Source organism: Cajanus cajan, chromosome 4, assembly GCF_000230855.2.
Source record: "Cajanus cajan strain Asha chromosome 4, NIPB_CcT2T_4, whole genome shotgun sequence".
NCBI lineage: Eukaryota > Viridiplantae > Streptophyta > Magnoliopsida > Fabales > Fabaceae > Cajanus > Cajanus cajan.
Window position 1 is genome coordinate 13,184,819 of NC_138520.1, and position 16,932 is coordinate 13,201,750.

General features: G+C 30.9%; 3 protein-coding genes, 1 long non-coding RNA gene and 1 other non-coding gene across 7 annotated transcripts; 3 read left to right on the forward strand and 2 right to left on the reverse strand.

Annotated features, from left to right (window-relative positions):
• The first annotated feature begins 2,119 nt into the window (after positions 1-2,119).
• Positions 2,120-4,405, forward strand: LOC109802889 (uncharacterized). The gene is made up of 3 exons (XM_020364298.3): positions 2,120-2,284; positions 2,388-2,440; positions 3,347-4,405. The coding sequence occupies exons 1-3, from the start codon at positions 2,206-2,208 to the stop codon at positions 4,274-4,276; spliced, it is 1,062 nt and encodes a 353-aa protein (XP_020219887.2). The 5' UTR covers positions 2,120-2,205; the 3' UTR covers positions 4,277-4,405.
• A 699-nt stretch (positions 4,406-5,104) lies between these two features.
• LOC109802595 (sialyltransferase-like protein 1) lies at positions 5,105-10,050 on the forward strand. Its single transcript, XM_083072270.1, has 11 exons — positions 5,105-5,398; positions 5,473-5,549; positions 5,679-5,765; positions 6,229-6,306; positions 6,387-6,478; positions 6,596-6,797; positions 7,081-7,171; positions 8,537-8,594; positions 8,724-8,873; positions 9,048-9,129; positions 9,221-10,050. The coding sequence occupies exons 1-11, from the start codon at positions 5,281-5,283 to the stop codon at positions 9,611-9,613; spliced, it is 1,428 nt and encodes a 475-aa protein (XP_082928396.1). The 5' UTR covers positions 5,105-5,280; the 3' UTR covers positions 9,614-10,050.
• A 2,876-nt stretch (positions 10,051-12,926) lies between these two features.
• On the forward strand, positions 12,927-13,855 carry CCL (CCR-like protein). The gene is made up of 3 exons (XM_020364290.3): positions 12,927-13,144; positions 13,232-13,390; positions 13,574-13,855. Exons 1-3 carry the CDS (start codon positions 12,969-12,971, stop codon positions 13,647-13,649), a joined length of 411 nt encoding a protein of 136 aa, XP_020219879.1. The 5' UTR covers positions 12,927-12,968; the 3' UTR covers positions 13,650-13,855.
• Positions 13,856-14,635: 780 nt separating this feature from the next.
• Positions 14,636-16,809, reverse strand: LOC145956713 (uncharacterized). Of its 3 annotated transcripts, none has more exons than XR_014432946.1 (2): positions 15,612-16,809; positions 14,636-15,024 (listed from the first exon to the last, which is right to left on the reverse strand). It is a non-coding gene; the product is annotated as an uncharacterized LOC145956713 (long non-coding RNA). The 3 variants fall into 3 exon arrangements; XR_014432945.1 differs by having other exon boundaries at positions 15,584-16,809; XR_014432944.1 differs by having other exon boundaries at positions 15,530-16,809.
• LOC114916152 (U6 spliceosomal RNA) lies at positions 15,776-15,878 on the reverse strand. Its single transcript, XR_003804491.1, has one exon. It is a non-coding gene; the product is annotated as a U6 spliceosomal RNA (small nuclear RNA).
• Positions 16,810-16,932: the final 123 nt, after the last annotated feature.

Sequence of the window (16,932 nt, forward strand, 5' to 3'; positions counted from 1 at the left end):
CTTTTATTATGCTTAAAAATGGTCACTAAAAAAATTGTCATATAGTAAAATATACCATTATGTGAGATTATTGCTACCGGTAGATAAGAGATGATACCCCATAACTTTTGAGTAGGGGGTCAATGACATGCTAGGAATCATCAAACTAAAACACTATCCACTTAGTGATTAATCGAGGTTTAGCAATATTTAATTTGATCCAAGACTTTACTTGCTAAACTAAGGGTCAATAGATATCTATTAAAAGAATTTCATCTTTAGCGTAAAGGAATCCCCTTAAATAAATATGCTCACCAAAATAGGATTTTATAGTCAACGATGTCAAACTTGCATCATCAAAAATGCAAATTCGAATCAAATCCTATATTATTTGTGTTTGTTCTAAATTAAAATATTATATCATAAAGTTTCAAAAGAAATGACAAAGATAAAAATTACGGTACATTGTATCGCCTTTGGTATATCGTTTGGTCAAACATGTTCATATTATAATTTTTATTAACTATTATACTTATGGCTATTTAATGGTATACATTATTTTATTCAAGCTCATTTAATGTAACAACTTTATATATTATTTTAAGGTTTAAATATGTCTTTATTCTCTCAAATTTAAAACAAATATGTTTTAGTCTCTTAAATTTCAAATTAAGGTTTAAATCTCAAAATTGTGTTAAAAAATTGAAAATATTAATTATTTTAGAATGACCAAATTGATCCAAATTTAAGAGATAAAAAAACCAAAATAAATTTATTAAAATATAAATGACAAATGAATTTTAAAAATAAAATAATTGACTAGAAGTATAATTTATCCTTTAAAATTAGTTGATGTTTAATGCAACTTCTCAATCCGAACTAAAATTATTACAAGTTTTCAATTAAAATATTAAATTTTAGAGTTATAAAAAAATTATATAAATAAAATTTATCATCTAAACTTATCAACTAAACTTGTCGGTCTGAACTAAAGTTATTGTTAGTTTTAAATTAAAATATTAAATTTTAGAGTTATAAAAAATGATAAAGTTAAAGGTTACTATTTAAATTTGTCAGTTCAAACCGAAATTATTGCTAGTTTTAAATTAAAATATTAAATTTTAAAGTTATAAAAAAATATAATACTGCAATAAATATTATTATAATGACATATAAAAAATGTCATTATAAATTCTTGTAAGTATATATTTATTTAATATATATTTATATACAATTTTATTATTAATTTTGAATAAAATTCAACATATATATTATGTATATATAATTTATAAATTCACTTTTTAACAATTATAAAAATATAATTATAGATAAAAGTAATTTTTAATGACAAAATATTATGTTATTATAAAATGTGTCACTATAAACTAATTTCGTTGTAGTGTAAGAATAAAAGTTATCATTTAAGTGTGTGTTTTTTTTTGTCGTTCCTGGAGTATCCACCGCCGATAGCAGTGACTAATCTCCTCGCTACGTTGGAGGCACCTCAAAGGATGAGATAGTTGGCCCCAAGATTTAACGCAGCTGCATACACAAGACAAGATTCGAATCCCTGACCTTGTTTAAGCGTGGATTAACTCCTACCGCTGAACCACACGCTTGGGATTATTTAAGTGTGTGTATGGTTACACGTTCAAAACCTGAATCAAAACAAAAATCACGTTTAAAACGTAAAAGCTAGAACTGATAGCTTTCATTCTAACATGATAAATCACGTTGAAAATCTAAACCAAACACACACTAAATTTGTCGGTTCAAATTAAAATCATTTCTATTTTTAAATTAGAATATTAAATTTTAGAGTTATTAAAAAATGATAAAGATAAAAGTTGAATGATAACGCATTTTGTATACTATTTTTTTTTGTAATATAAAATTTATATTGCAGTGATAGAGTTAATTACTAATTTTTCTGATGATTTTCAATAAAGTTATTGTTGACTACAAAATAAATAATACATTTTATTTATGAATGAATATTAATTTTTTTACATTTTTAATCTTATCTATAAAAAAAAGTTTATTTTTAACATATCGTTCACACTACTTTATTCTTTTTTCAATATGTAACAGCTAGTCTTTAATTTATAGCTACCATTAATATTCTATATAAAGGGCCTTTTTGCTATCCTTAGTCAACAAATTTGCTCTGCTTTAATCTTTTACTACCATATCATATTTCTCTTTGTATCAACCCATCTTGAAATCATGGGAAATATAGCCATCCACAAACTTCTAATTGTTCTATGTCTTTCATGCTGTTTATTTGATTGTTACTCATGCAACAGTAAGATTCATGGATCTTGATATTTTAGAGCTTTGATGTAACCTTTTTGGTTTGTTTGTAATTTACATATAGAACTTAAGGATATATCTTGTGAATAATGTAGGAATCCCTATGACTTGGAAAGTGGATCCATCAATGGTAGATGGTCATGTTAAGGTAATATTTTTCTTTCTATTTGTGTTGTCCCATCCCATTTTCCCCTTTTCTTACCTTGGTCTTGTGATCCATATAGAAGAGGCTTTCTTATTGTTGTTATCTTGGTTATAGATTTTATTCTTAACTTTTTAACACTTATCTTATTTGTGTTAAATAAGAAAACAAAAGGAAAAATAACTTCCAAAGCACATGTTTATGCTGTTTTAGAAATGGTAGAATCAATTTTCTCCTTGTTGATTAAATTTTTTTAAGGGACTAAAACATATCTTTAAAGATTTCAAAATAAATAAATATATATATATATATATATATATATATATATATTCTCATGAATTTATTATAAACAAGTACAAAAATAAGTTATTATATCTTATAATATATTTTAGGGTTATATACGTTTTTAGTTATTGATTTTTATCAAATTTTTTATTGAATAATTTTTTTTATTAACTTTAGTCTTCAAACTTTTATTGATTTTCACTTTTAATTCTTAAGTTTTTTCTCTATTAACATTTTGGTCCTTGACATAAAAAAAATTCTCATGGAGAAAACTTCCATAAACTAAAATCAAATAAAATTTATTCAAGGACTAAAAACAAAAAAATGACAAAAGTTTAGAAATTAAAAATATATTTAATGCTACATTTTATATAAAGTTCATATGAAAGATTAAAAAAAATGTATGTATATTCATAGTTATAAACTTTTCATCCATTAAGATTTCAATGTTATATATATATATATATATATATATATATATATATATATATATATATATATATATATATATAGAGGTTGTTATTTTTCCTTATTCATATGAGGTAATAGTGTAGCAATGTATACATTATTTGGTTATGTGCATTATTATCTAAGTCTAATACAATTGTGATCTTTTTTAATTTGCAGAAAGATTTGAGCATGAACTTTAGGAATAAGGAAGAGTTGGTTGACATGAAGGAAGGACTTAAAGGAAGAAAGATGGTGAATATTGAAGATTACCCCCCGACAGGACCAAGTCATCCTATTGCCTCAAAATTGGAAGGAAGAATGATGATGAATATTGAAGATTACCCTCCAACTGGACCAAGTCATCCTGTTACTTCGAAATCAGAAGGAAGAATGATGATGAATATTGAAGATTATCCCCCAACAGGACCAAGTCATCCTATTACCTCAAAATCAGAAGGAAGAACAATGATGAATATCGAAGATTACCCCCCAACAGGACCAAGTCATCCTGTTGCCTCAAAATCAGAAGGAAGAACAATGATGAATATCGAAGATTATCCCCCAACAGGACCAAGTCATCCTATTGCCTCAAAATCAGAAGGAAGAACAATGATGAATATCGAAGATTACCCTCCAACTGGACCAAGTCATCCTGTTACTTCAAAATCAGAAGGAAGAATGATGATGAATATTGAAGATTATCCCCCAACAGGACCAAGTTATCCTATTGCCTCAAAATCAAAAGGAAGAACAATGATGAATATCGAAGATTACCCTCCAACAGGACCAAGTCATCCTATTGCCTCAAAATCAGAAGGAAGAACAATGATAAATATCGAATATTACCCCCCAACAGGACCAAATCATCCCATTACCTCAAAATCTGAAGGAAGAATGATGATGAATATTGAAGATTACCCCCCAACAGGACCAAGTCATCCTATTTCCTCTAAATTAGAAGGAAGAATGGTAATGAACATTGAAGATTATCCCCCAACAGGACCAAGTCATCCTGCAACCTCTAAATCAGAAGGAAAAAGGATGATGGGTTTTAAAGATTACCCCCCAATTAGACCAAGTTCTCCCGTTACCCCAAAATCCCTTTGAAAACCATAGGTTTTTTTAATCCAATATAGTTAATAATTTAGGCCCTAATTATGAGTCTTATTACTATGTAGTCAAACTAAATAAATGTCATTTTGGTTGCCATGAATGATATTAAGGTGTATTCCGATATCTTTCTTTCTTGCTATTTCTTTATTCATATATATCTATCTAAATTAAATATGATTTAATTGAATTGACAAGTATTTGGACTTCTAGTGTACAAATCCAAGCAAAAAGTAAGATGAGGTTACAACAAAAATATAAAAATTAGCGAGAATTTTAAAATATGATAATTTTGGTTTCATTAGGATTCAAAGAAAAGACTATATAAACAAACTCTACTTGAGACATAGAAAAGTTGCTCCTATTATCTTAATCAAAAGCTATTTGCTTTCAAAATTTAGCTTAATTTTTTTAAAGCTTTTAATATAAAAAAAAAAGTGTTTGACCAAACTTTTCCTTTTAAGGAAAAAAAAAGTTGAAAAAAGATCAGACCAAATAAATTGTTCAAAATTAGATAATCAAACTCTTAACATACTTAAAAGTGTTTATTTCTTAGAATAATGTACTTTTAGGAATCATATTCACATAAATAATATATTAAAAACATATTATTTCAAGAAATATAAAAAGAAAGTATTTGATTTATTTTAATATTATTAAGAGTATTTTCTAAATTTTAAAATGATTTAAACAAAAAAAAAAATAGATTTACAAATGTCATAAAAAATAACTTGATATTTTTGTAAAAATATTACTTAGAAAATGTTGTTGTATGAAATTCTACCAACAATTCTAACCTTCACTTTATATTCTAAAAAATGGAGAAAGATAACTTGAATCACAGCTCCACCGGACTTTATTAAAAATTTTGGCATCAGGTCCGTTCAGAAATCAGAACATCTCAAATCTGAGGCAAAGAATGTCGGCAATGTTCATCAGAGCAGAAAACGTCGTCGTTTCCGATAACTAAGTCACATTCTCTCTCTCTCTCTCTCTCTCCAATGAGGCCGCACAAGCAAGTACCCTCCGTTAACCGGAGACCCACCGTTCTGTATCTGGTGTGTGCGGCTGCATTCTTCTCCCTGTTCCTCTTCTACCTCCAATCCTCTTTCTTCGCAGGTATTCGCCCTAACCATTCCAATTCCAATTCCCCTTCGCGTTTTCTTTATTTTCACCCCAATTCGCGTTTTCAGGCTCTCTCTATTCGGATCGCAACTCCGAAACAATCCGCGTCTTGTCTAACTTCCAGTCCACTGTTCAGCACTGTGTTGTAACTCTTGGATCTGATGTGTCTAATCATTTCTCAATTAACTGCTTTGTCTTTTATTTAATAATTATTATAAAAAAAAATTTAGATGTCGGAAGATGTTGCTGAGGTTGAGGTTGGGAATTGAAACAGGATAACAGGGGGCTTGGACTCACTGCACATGTTGTTGATCATTGCAAATTGATCCTTAAATACCCCAAAGATACCAACAGCACTTGGGTATGTCGTTCTGTCTCTGGAGTACTCAGTTCTCTTATTTGATTCAGTTTTCATCGGAAGATGTTAGAGATCACACATTGGCTACTGATGTTGCTAAAATAATGTGTATAAGTGAGGGGTAGCACTTACCTCTTATGCTAGCTTTTGGGGTTGCATTGGACTTAAAATTTAAATTATAAGATGATATTAGAGTTTAATTAGTCTATTCTAGTTGTTGTTGTTGGCCTATCAAGTCACTCACTATCAATTGGTTATTTGGCGACCTTCAAATGTCCTAACTTTGGTGTAAAGGGTGTGTGTTGGAAATTCTATGCTGACCTTTGATATGGATAAAATAGCGTTTATAAGTGGTGGTATTTCTCATATTTTAAGCTAGTTTTTAGAGTTTAGTTAGGTCCAAAACCCAAATTATAAGAATAGTCAAATGCTGATTTTTTTGTTTTCCATGTTTCAATGATTGCAGTACAATACGCAGTTTAACAAATTTGAGGATTTGGAGTACCATTATGATGTGTGTGAGACAATCCTATTGTGGGAACAGGTGCATTGTCACGTCATCCCTTTTGTCCTGGTTAAGTTGTATTTTCCGGATGAATATTTACAAGTGTTGAGATTTTGCAGTATCGGAACATGACTACGGTGTTGACCAGAGAGTATCTTGATGCTCGCCCTGGTGGTTGGATGGATTATGCTCCACTAAGGATAGCGCAATTGTATGGATCTTGAAACCTTACTTGTTTCCTGTTTTTTATTGTCAATGCTGATGTAGTTACATTGCATGTGTTATTGGTTAGCGAGTGACAATGTGGTGATGGTTTTGCTTCTTGTTGGGGGACAAAGAAGTGCACTAACAAGACTCTTTGTGAAGAGAACCTCAATATATTGTTACCTGCAAAGCCCCCATTTCATCCACGGCAGTTTCGTACTTGTGCTGTTGTTGGGAATTCTGGGGACCTTCTAAAGACAGAATTTGGCGAAGAAATTGATAGTCATGATGCTGTTTTTCGAGACAATGAGGCCCCTGTTAATGAGGTGAAACTGTTAACCCATGCATACATAATGGAGCAAATTTTCTCAGTCATTAAATTTTTTATAATTTCTTCTTACAATTTCTGTTGTCTTGATATCCTGTTAGTTTATCCAAGCATAGATGAAACTGACCACCTGTTGCTGTGTAATCTCCAACCATTATTTTTTTTCTTCTGTACAAGATGTCATAGTGATATAGAGTATTAAAGCATATGGTGCATTTTATCTGATATACTATTTAAAGAAAAATTGCGATACTTATCTTGTCTCTTTATGGATTGTGTAGAAATATGCCAAATATGTTGGTCTTAAGAGGGATTTCCGACTAGTTGTACGAGGTGCTGCTCGTAACATGGTCCCTATTCTAAATGGGTCTGGTAAGTTATTATTATATATGCTATTTAAACAAAAATATCAAACTTCATTGAAAACTAACTTTTGAAATTTTGGATCACAATGTCACATTAGTTGTATTGAGAATCTATTCACTATATCTATCATTTACAAGTGGTGAAGTGGATATACACTATGAAATATAGCTTTAATTTATACCCATCTTTTGTTACCTGATAATTTATTGATAACTCAACTTCTGTAATTTTCTTGCAATATGTTTGGTTTTTTACTAACCTTTCTAATTCGTATTCTATGTGAATTATACTTTTGCATTCATGGTTTTCATGTCCTCCAGCAGTGTTGTAAAATGTTATTCTTTTGTTATTCAGCATCATCATACAATTAACATATATACATTTTTTAAAATGTATACAATCTTAATGTTATTGTATGTCCAATTATTTTAACATTACAAATGATCTTGTTAAATCAATTGCAAAAAAAATACTTGCACGGTGCTATATGCTCCCACCTAATGGGATCTAGAGAAAGTAAATGTATGCAGCCTTATCCCTGCAAACAGATAGGCTATTTCCCAGATTTGAACCTGTGAGCTTCAAGTCACAAGCTACCTAACTGTAGTGCCAAAACTCGTTCTCATTTACAAAAAAATACATAATTTTGAAAATTGGATGGTGGAAGATGCTATTCAATTTTAACCAATAAAACAGTGTAGCCAAACACAACTAACCCTATCTACTTGAATTCATATTTCAGAATTTAGATTTTTATTACAGGTATTTTTTCTTGCTCTTCATAATTGACCAAACTGAATTTGGAAGACTGACCTATAAACCTAAAAAAAATTTAAAATTAATCTATTAACAAGTAAACAGCAATTAGTAATATGTTAGCAAATAAAATTAAATAAATAATTATAAAAATTGCTATAATGATAAACCTGTAATATGTTAGATTCTTGTAACTTTGTTAACAAATATATTAATATATTGGCTGGGTATCTGGCATCTAGTAGCTCAGATTTGTGGGGATCAACTGGTTGGTAATTGCTCAAGACTTGGGAAGTAGAAGTTCACTAGACATTATGAGATTTTAATCCTATTTTTTCCCTTGTATTAGTTAGAAAGCTGCCGTAATTGCAGTTACCCCTTGCCCGCCTTAGATGCAGACTCTTTGGGAGCTGCCTTAATGGCAACTTCAAGAGTTGTGGTTTAGTCCCACATCAATTAGAGATGTGACTTAAATAAAACTTATAAAATTTGGATGGTCCTTACCTTATAATCAGTTTTGTGGGATTGAGTTAGGCCCTAAAACCAAATTCTATTAGTATCTGCTAGTTCATGATATGTATATAATGAGAGGATTAAAATTTTTGTTCTTTGCAGACACTGAGGTACTCATAATCAAAAGTCTGACGCACAGAGAAATCAATGCAGTTATAAAGGTGTGAACACATTCTTTGATAACTATTTCATTGGATGCTTTTTAGTATATGTACTCAATACAGATGGGAGCAACTGGATACTTACTAGGATAGATTTATTCACATCTTTTGAACTACCTTTTATGACCGACTATACCAAATCCAGTCTATCTCTTCCAAGGAATTGTACTACGTCGAGGTGCGAAAGGAACTGGAATGAAATCTATTGAGTTAGCGCTCTCCATGTGTGATATTATTGATATATATGGTTTCACTTTTGATCCAGGATATACCGAATGGTGGATTCTCTATTTTGATATTGATCATTTATTATATTATATTCCTGGTGTTTCTGTCACTGATACTCCAAATCTTCACTTTTAAATTATTTGTTTATTTATTTTGTTCATGTAAGGTTGTGATGCTATACTTTCAGACATTTTATCTTCCTTTTTTTCATTTATTTCTTATAGGACAAGATACTTCTCTAAGCCTAGGAAGGGACACAATCCACTTCAAGGAAGAGCATACTACCAACTTCTAGAATGCCTTGGGGTATTTATATTAATTATAAATTTCCACATAACATCGAATATATATATAGTGTGCATTTTATAATGTTTTTGGCTTTGGGTTTTGTTGTCAGGTAATCAGGATTCACTCCCCCATGAGATCTAAGAGGAGGGAAGACTGGGCAGATATACCTAGTAAAGACATGATAAGTCAAGCACATGCAGCAGCTTTGCACTTGAGAAAGAGTCAAACCGGTCAAGGTGGTGATTTGGGGCAGTTTGGCAATTGTAAGGTGTGGGGCAATGTGGATCCAGACAAAAGTGGACCTGTCTCAAGATCACCAGACATGAGTGATGTCAGGAAATATTCAAATTATAGTAAATGGGAAGTCATGCCTTTTGAGAGTTTGAGGAAAGAAGCACAGGATCATTATAACCAGATGCATGGGGTCTCTATATATAAAATGGATGGCAATAGGTTGGATGATTTAGTCTGTGTGAGACATTCCTTAAAATCTGAGGTGTAAATAAATGGTGTCTTTGTTGTTTATTGTTATTCTCGGATCACACCCAACTGTCTTCTAAATGGAACCTGGGATGAAGCTACTTTCTGGCAGCTGCTGACATAGCTCATCAAATTCAACAGTCGTTCTGCTTCTTCACTTATTGCAGTTATCAGAGCAGAATATCAACACCAAGTGAAAATGAGGAAGTCAATATGCATAATTTCACCGATCCAGATGGTAGGGGTCTAGAAATCACAACACATGAATTTTGACCTCAGAAGTTTGTTGTAACATTTATTCAGGTTTGGAATGGACAGTGCTTAGTCCTTAGTATGATAGATGTCTGTCTTTTATAATGTATTAATTGGCCAAAGAAATGTTGGCAGAAAACATTTTTAATCACAAGATTATATATGAAAGGTGATAGTCAGCTGCTCTGTGAAGTGGTTTTCAAATGATTTTCAGGAGTGTTTATTTTGTCGCTAATTTTTTTCCCCTTTATTCATGTTTTTCTCTTTTGTTCATCTTGCTATTGCGTCCTCTTTGGGCTTCTTTGCATAAACTTATTGCTTGACTTTGCCTTTTCACTTGTTTGCTCTAATGCTCGGTTAATAGTTGTTATCGTTCTACTTGAACGTTTAGTGTGTTTTTGTTTACCCGTTTCAGTCTGTTCCTACTTTCTAATACTCTTCCAATGTGAATCTTGGTCTCTATGGTAAGTCGCATTCACTGAACTGGATGACTATTCAAGCACATCTTTAAAAGTGGAATTTGCGTGATTATTTAGAGAACTGTTTTAGTGAATTTTTGCAGATAACTTGGATTAAGTAATTTGGACGGACTTGGTTTGAGGGAAGAATAATGTCTCTATGCAGCTGTATTAACGTTCATATATTATTGTTTCCATCCGAATGCAAGTTTTATTAAAATCCTTTTAAACAAGTATGAATTTATCTGATTAAACATTGTCAATTATAAAGTTTTGTAGATAAATAATACAGGAGATGCTCTAAATGCATTCCTTTAGCAGTTCAAAAACATGAATACGCGAGACCAAACAGTATTGTTTATCTGTCCACCTATTTATCTAAGTTGGTTTTACAACCAAACGTACAATGTGGAAGGCACAATCTATTTCCATATTTTTTGCAAACGAGAAAACAATTTCGTATGAAATGAATACCTTAATTAAGTTATCCATCAGCAAACACAAATTTGGCATTTTATTCCGCTGTATTCATCCTTAAAAATGATCTTACACGTAACACATTAGCCTATCACTTTTAATGCATGCAGTATTCCCCTGCCCTACTCCACGGAGGAAGAAATCAGGTAAGAATCAAGATGGAAAGCCTACTTGAAGAAAGGAACAAGATATATCCCAACTTTAATTTTATTAAACACATGCTAAACACGGATATTACTACTAAAGGTTGACAATTCCGAGTTTCTTTAACAGCAATACAAATGGAAGCTGTCAACGAAACTCAGATTTGTCAGGCATGGTAATCCGAGATAGTGCAGGTCGGTGGCTAACAAGTTTCACGGATTTTTGTGGGTTTTCTACGATTCTCCAAGCGGAGCTAATAACGATTTATTATAAAATTTATATAGTTTGAGGTTGTGTCTACTTATTATTATTCTATTATTTATGAGTAATTCAGATTTTTACGAGTAATTGAGATTTTTTATTTTCATGTAACCATAGTTCATAAAATCAAGAATTTTACTTTTTATGATGGATCATAGTCTTCTGTCACACTTCCATAATGAAGATATATTATGAAATTTATATAGTTTGAGACCGTAGTTGTTGATTATCATTTTATTATTTGTGAGTGATTGAAATTCCCTATTCTCATTCTCATGTAGCAATGATTTATAAGATCATGGATTTTACTTCTTGCAATTGAATTATAGTCCTCACTCACATTTTTAGAATAACATTTATCATGGAATTTATATAGCTTGGACTATCATTTTGATATCTATGAGTGAGATTCTAAATTCTCATTCTAATGCAAAAATAAGTCATAAAATCAGGAGTTTTACTTTCAACAATTGGACCATAATCCTGACTCTCTTTCAAAATGACGATTTATCGTGGAATTTATATAGCTTGAGACTGTAGTTATTAGTATTATTATGTTATTTGTGAGTGATTGAGATTCTTTATTCTCATGAAATAATGATTCATAAGATTAGGAGTTTTACTTCCAACAATTGGACCATTATCTTCAATCACTTCCAGAATGACGATTTATCATGAAATTTATATAACTTGAGACAATAACTACCAGGTCATTTTGCTATTTGTGAATAATTGAGATTTTTCATTTCTCATTTTCATATAGTGATGATTCATAAAATCAAAAATTTTATTTCCTACAATTAGACCATAGTCCTCACTCACATTGTCAAAATGACATATATTTTAAACTATCATTCTATTATTTGTGAGTGATTAAGATTTTCTATTCTCATTCTCATGCAACGATGATTTATAAGATTAAGCGTTTTACATCCTAGAATTGGACCACAATCTTCACACTTTTAGAATGGTAATTTATCATGAAATTTATATAGCTTGAGACCGTTAGAATGATAATTTATCATGAAGTTTATATAACTTGGAACTGTGATTAGTGACTATTATTTTTCTTATCTATGAGTAATTGAAATTTTTCATTCTCATTCTCATGCAACAATAATTTATAAGATCATCAATTTTACTTCCTACAATTGGATAGTCCTACTAATTGGAAAGAAAAAAAATTGTCTTTCTTGTTGATTACTTATTAATTTGGTCCGCATACTCCTCTACTTTGTCATTACTTATTCAGGTCGATTCTTTGAACACCTTTCCAAGAGACAGATAATTGTTGTTTTTTATTTCTTTAATTCTTAGCTTCCTTACTAATTAAAAAAAAATACTAAACAATGTAAGATAATGAAGAAAAAAAATACTAAACAATGTAAGATAATGAAAGGACGACATAAAACTAGCTCAACCAGTAGATATACTTATGGACAAAACCCTTCCAACAATTATTTAGAGTAAATTATATTAACACTTACAACCTTAACCAAGTCACTCTCCCTATCACCCTAGTCAGAGTAATAACAGCTGGAAATATGTGTGTAGAAGTGTACAAAATGGTCTGAATAAAAATCTAGGTGGAGCAGATATTTTTATATTACAATGATCAAAAAAGTCCAAGAGCTACATAAATATCTCGAGATGATGGAACCCTATACAGAAGACAACAACCTTATCCTAAACTAAACCTCAAATATCTCCCTCCATTCCACCCATTCCACTCTATAAATTGAAAACACTGCTCCTGGAAAGATAAACCAAACCTCAAACTCCAAAATGCAGACAGCCCTAACCTTGGCAGCCCCCAACGTTGTGCCTTTGGCACCCACAAAGAGTGTCTCCCATCTCACCACCTTCCCCACCAAGTTGAAAGTCCCACATCGCCTCTCTCCAATGAAGGTTGCGACCGTGGAGTATGACACTTCCACAGTGGACTACAACACTGCGTTCTCGTGAGCATTTTGTGTTCCCTGCTACATTCTCGCTTCGTGTTTGTTCATGTAAGATGAGATAACGAGGTAAGGTTGTTTGTGTTTCAGGGTGTTTCCGGCAGAAGCATGCGAAACTGTAGGAGGGGAAGCGTGCTTGGCAGAGATGTACCCCGAAGCCAGGCTGCAGCCTCAGGCCAAGAACGAGGCACCACGAGCTGCTACAGAGAACGTTGAGAGAGAGTATCTTGAATACAACGATCCCAAAACGTAACATCTACATCTTCTCTATTTAATCAATTTTATAAATTTTAGTGAGTCTTTGTATTCTACACATTTTAACGATTTTTCATATCAAAACATACCAAAAACAATAAATAATTATGATACATGTTTAAGATTTGTGGATGAGAATCCAAACATTGTGGATAAGCTTTGCGTACGTGTTTGCAGGGTATTTCGTGCAGAGGCTTGTGACGATCTTGGAGGAATTTTCTGTGAGCACGAGTATCAGAAGAGTGTGTACTAGAGGAAAGAGAAAACCCTCTTATCGCCATGCCTAAAACATTTTCCATATCTACTAGTATTCACTGTACATAGGTTAAGATCATGGATCTCACTTTATATTGAGTTTCCTTTTCGCTATAAATTTTACAGTAATCATACACTATATTTGGCACCTTTCACCCTTTCTTCTTTACTAATTTGAATATAAAATAAATGAGTATTACTCTATTTTGGGGGTATCATTGTCGAATTCTAAATTTTCTAATGCTAGTACAAGTAATTTGAATTTTATAGTTTTTTAATTAAAGATTGAGGCTCAATTCTTTCCTCGTACATAAACTTACAACTAGTGACATCATTTACCTACTAAATAAATTGGCTTTAAATATCTTAATTATAAAATTACCAAAAGTAATGTATATCTCTTAATTATAAAATTATCAATATATATAATATATTACTTTCAATTCATTTTTAACATAAATAATATTACTATTCAGTATTCAGTTTTGAGACTTTAGAAAATTATAAGTAAAGTTCTAAAATTAAAACAATCCGAAAAGATTGGTCTAGGTAAATGTAACTTTTTTTATATAAGTATCCATTGACACTTGAAGACTTTTTTCAACTGAAATTATCCCTAACTCAAATTTTAAATATATGAAAAATTACGATCTGTATTTAACATATGAAAAATTAATTAGCTGTGACACCGAAAATTGTAAGAATGGGGAAAATGTTTTTGGTTGTAATTTTCATCATTTTACATGTTCATGTATATAAAGTAAATTAAGATGCAATGTACTTGATTCTTAAGAAAAAAAAATCAAATTAAATAAAAGAGTAATGTAATTTAAACACGAGAAAGGAATATAATTTACAAAAACAGAAATGATGAATCATTCTATTCTTCGTGGAAAGTAAAAAAGACAACTTTTCTTTAATTTCATCCCATATGAACAAATCTACATGCATTGAACAAGAATGGATGGAGATGTGCCACGTCAGTTAGAGTGAAATAATTAATTTGATTAAATATGTGGAACTTGACAGAGGTTAAAAATAAAACAGCTCGAGACAATTAAGATGGCACCAAACAGAGTAATCTATTACAGCAACAAGTGCATAGGCATAGCTCGAGACAATTTAGTATTGTTCATATTCAAAATAATTGACATCAAGTGCATAGGCATAGCACCAAGGAAATCTTTGCCTTATCCATTCACGATCTCATAAATTGTAATCTTTCAACCTCGACTATAAATTTCATTTAAGGGCATCTCCAACAAAGAAATTTGAAGCTCTGTTATATCTTTAATAATATTTTATATTTTGCTGTAAAGCCATATCATCTTTTTTCTTCGCCTTGAATTAGTTCATACCAAGTAACCTCTCACCTGAAAAATTAAATCAGTTCAGTTTGTTCTATTTAAATTTACAGAACATGTTCTTCACTGTATACCAAATCATTTAATGAGTGCCAACAGTAAAATAGTTTAGGGTATAAAAGAGACAAAACATAGCTAACTAGTTCAATACTTCAATTATCTCATAACATATCATTACATAAACTTTTGAATATGATAAAACCTTACTTCCTCATTTCAAAGTAGAAACTATCTTGGTAATGTAAAAGACTAAAAAGACACTTTAGATCACAAAAGACCATACTTTTTGATCCCCAAAAACAGAGATAAACCAGACAGATAATTCACTTTTGCATAACCAATAAATACATATATTATTACATATATCATTTCACAGATCAAACTGAGACTAAAATGGAGAAACATGAAAAGTAGAAAAAAGGATTATGATGCCCTCATAATGTATAATTTTAAAATCAAAATAACATATTCAAAAGAAACAGAGTGATGAAAATGGTCAAATGAGAGTGCATACCCATTGAAATAAACGAACAGAATCTGAAAAAAGATTTGAATGACGAAAACATACTCATTTTGCAATGGATAAAAATTGTTACCCATTGTGGAAAAGGAGCGCAGTATGCTGACATCACAACCAAGCATGAAAATCCCTAAAATCTGGTCTCAAACATGCCCCCTACTGAACCATAACCCACACAAGAAACAGGAAGACGAAACTTCTAAGAAGAAAAGGGAGAACATTCAAAACGGAGAAATTAAAAAAAATTTGGACCATTTCTCGATTTGTGCGTGTCATCCTTGCGCAGGGGCCATGCTAATCTTCTCTGTATCGTTCCAATTTTATCGGATGTCCCCGAAGGGACAACGGTACTGCTGTGGCATCTACTTATAAACTCTGATATTATGTTAAGTTCAGGCGGTGTGGGACTTGTGTGAGAAAGGAAACGAAACAATACGCAGTCCAAAGATGAACCAGCTGAAGCAAACGACGTTAAGAAACATGAAGCATCTCTCTCTCCCGATTGATTCCAAAGCTAATGAAAGAAGGATCTAGAAGATTTTAATTAATATAATATAATATAATATATATTTTTCCACACAAACCAGTGGGATTTATTACTTATTAGCCATAGCTCTATCATGATGCTGCTCTGCACATACTGCACCCTAGATCGATTTGACATTAGTATAAATTAGTATATTTTATTCCCTACATTTCTCTCATTTTTAACAAGAAAACTAAAATACTTATGTTAAGTAGGGTTGTTTAATGGGCTTGTTCGGTCCTTTAGCTCAACCCATTTCAACACAATAGATTTATCTAACTAAATTTGCCTTCTTAAGTGTTCAAATATTTTTAGCTCCACCTGCTCCGTTATAGATTTGTGGGCTGCACCGATTAGTCCATCTAATTTTTTTAATAAAAATACCTAATTTAAAAAATTTTAATTTAAAATAAATTTCAATCTGAAATAACTTTTAGATAAAATAAAAATTGTTAAACTAAACAATTGTGTATACAACATTAAATTTAATAAAAAATGTACAATTTTAAATAATTAAAACAAAAAAAATAAAAATTTATTATTATTGGAGTAATCCTCCATCAATATTGAATTTCATTAGATGTTTGAACAGATAAATTTATAACAATTTCATATTATTGAACATCAATTTTATTTTTATCTAAAGAAAGTGGTACCTTTATAAGATAATACATATGTAATAATAAATAGTTAAGTTGATCATCAGTAGGTTAGATTAATAAGAGGCATAAGTATGTTAGATGTTGGAATGGATCTACTTTTTGGAGAGTGGGGGTACTTGCCCGTTGCCCCTACTACTATTTGACACATAAATAATTTTTTATTTTAAAAAATAATATATTTTAAAAAATAATATATTTTAAAAAATAAA

Excerpts from the sequence above, each read along its gene's own strand:
- LOC109802889 (XM_020364298.3), top strand. The coding sequence starts at position 2,206 with ATGGGAAATATAGCCATCCACAAACTTCTAATTGTTCTATGTCTTTCA. Across the intron at positions 2,285-2,387 it reads TGATTGTTACTCATGCAACA|GAATCCCTATGACTTGGAAA; the intron begins GTAAGATTCATG and ends TGAATAATGTAG. Across the intron at positions 2,441-3,346 it reads TGGTAGATGGTCATGTTAAG|AAAGATTTGAGCATGAACTT; the intron begins GTAATATTTTTC and ends TTTAATTTGCAG.
- CCL (XM_020364290.3), top strand. The coding sequence starts at position 12,969 with ATGCAGACAGCCCTAACCTTGGCAGCCCCCAACGTTGTGCCTTTGGCA. Across the intron at positions 13,145-13,231 it reads GACTACAACACTGCGTTCTC|GGTGTTTCCGGCAGAAGCAT; the intron begins GTGAGCATTTTG and ends TTTGTGTTTCAG. Across the intron at positions 13,391-13,573 it reads GAATACAACGATCCCAAAAC|GGTATTTCGTGCAGAGGCTT; the intron begins GTAACATCTACA and ends ACGTGTTTGCAG.
- LOC109802595 (XM_083072270.1), top strand. The coding sequence starts at position 5,281 with ATGAGGCCGCACAAGCAAGTACCCTCCGTTAACCGGAGACCCACCGTT. Across the intron at positions 5,399-5,472 it reads CCAATCCTCTTTCTTCGCAG|GCTCTCTCTATTCGGATCGC; the intron begins GTATTCGCCCTA and ends TCGCGTTTTCAG. Across the intron at positions 5,766-6,228 it reads AAGATACCAACAGCACTTGG|TACAATACGCAGTTTAACAA; the intron begins GTATGTCGTTCT and ends CAATGATTGCAG.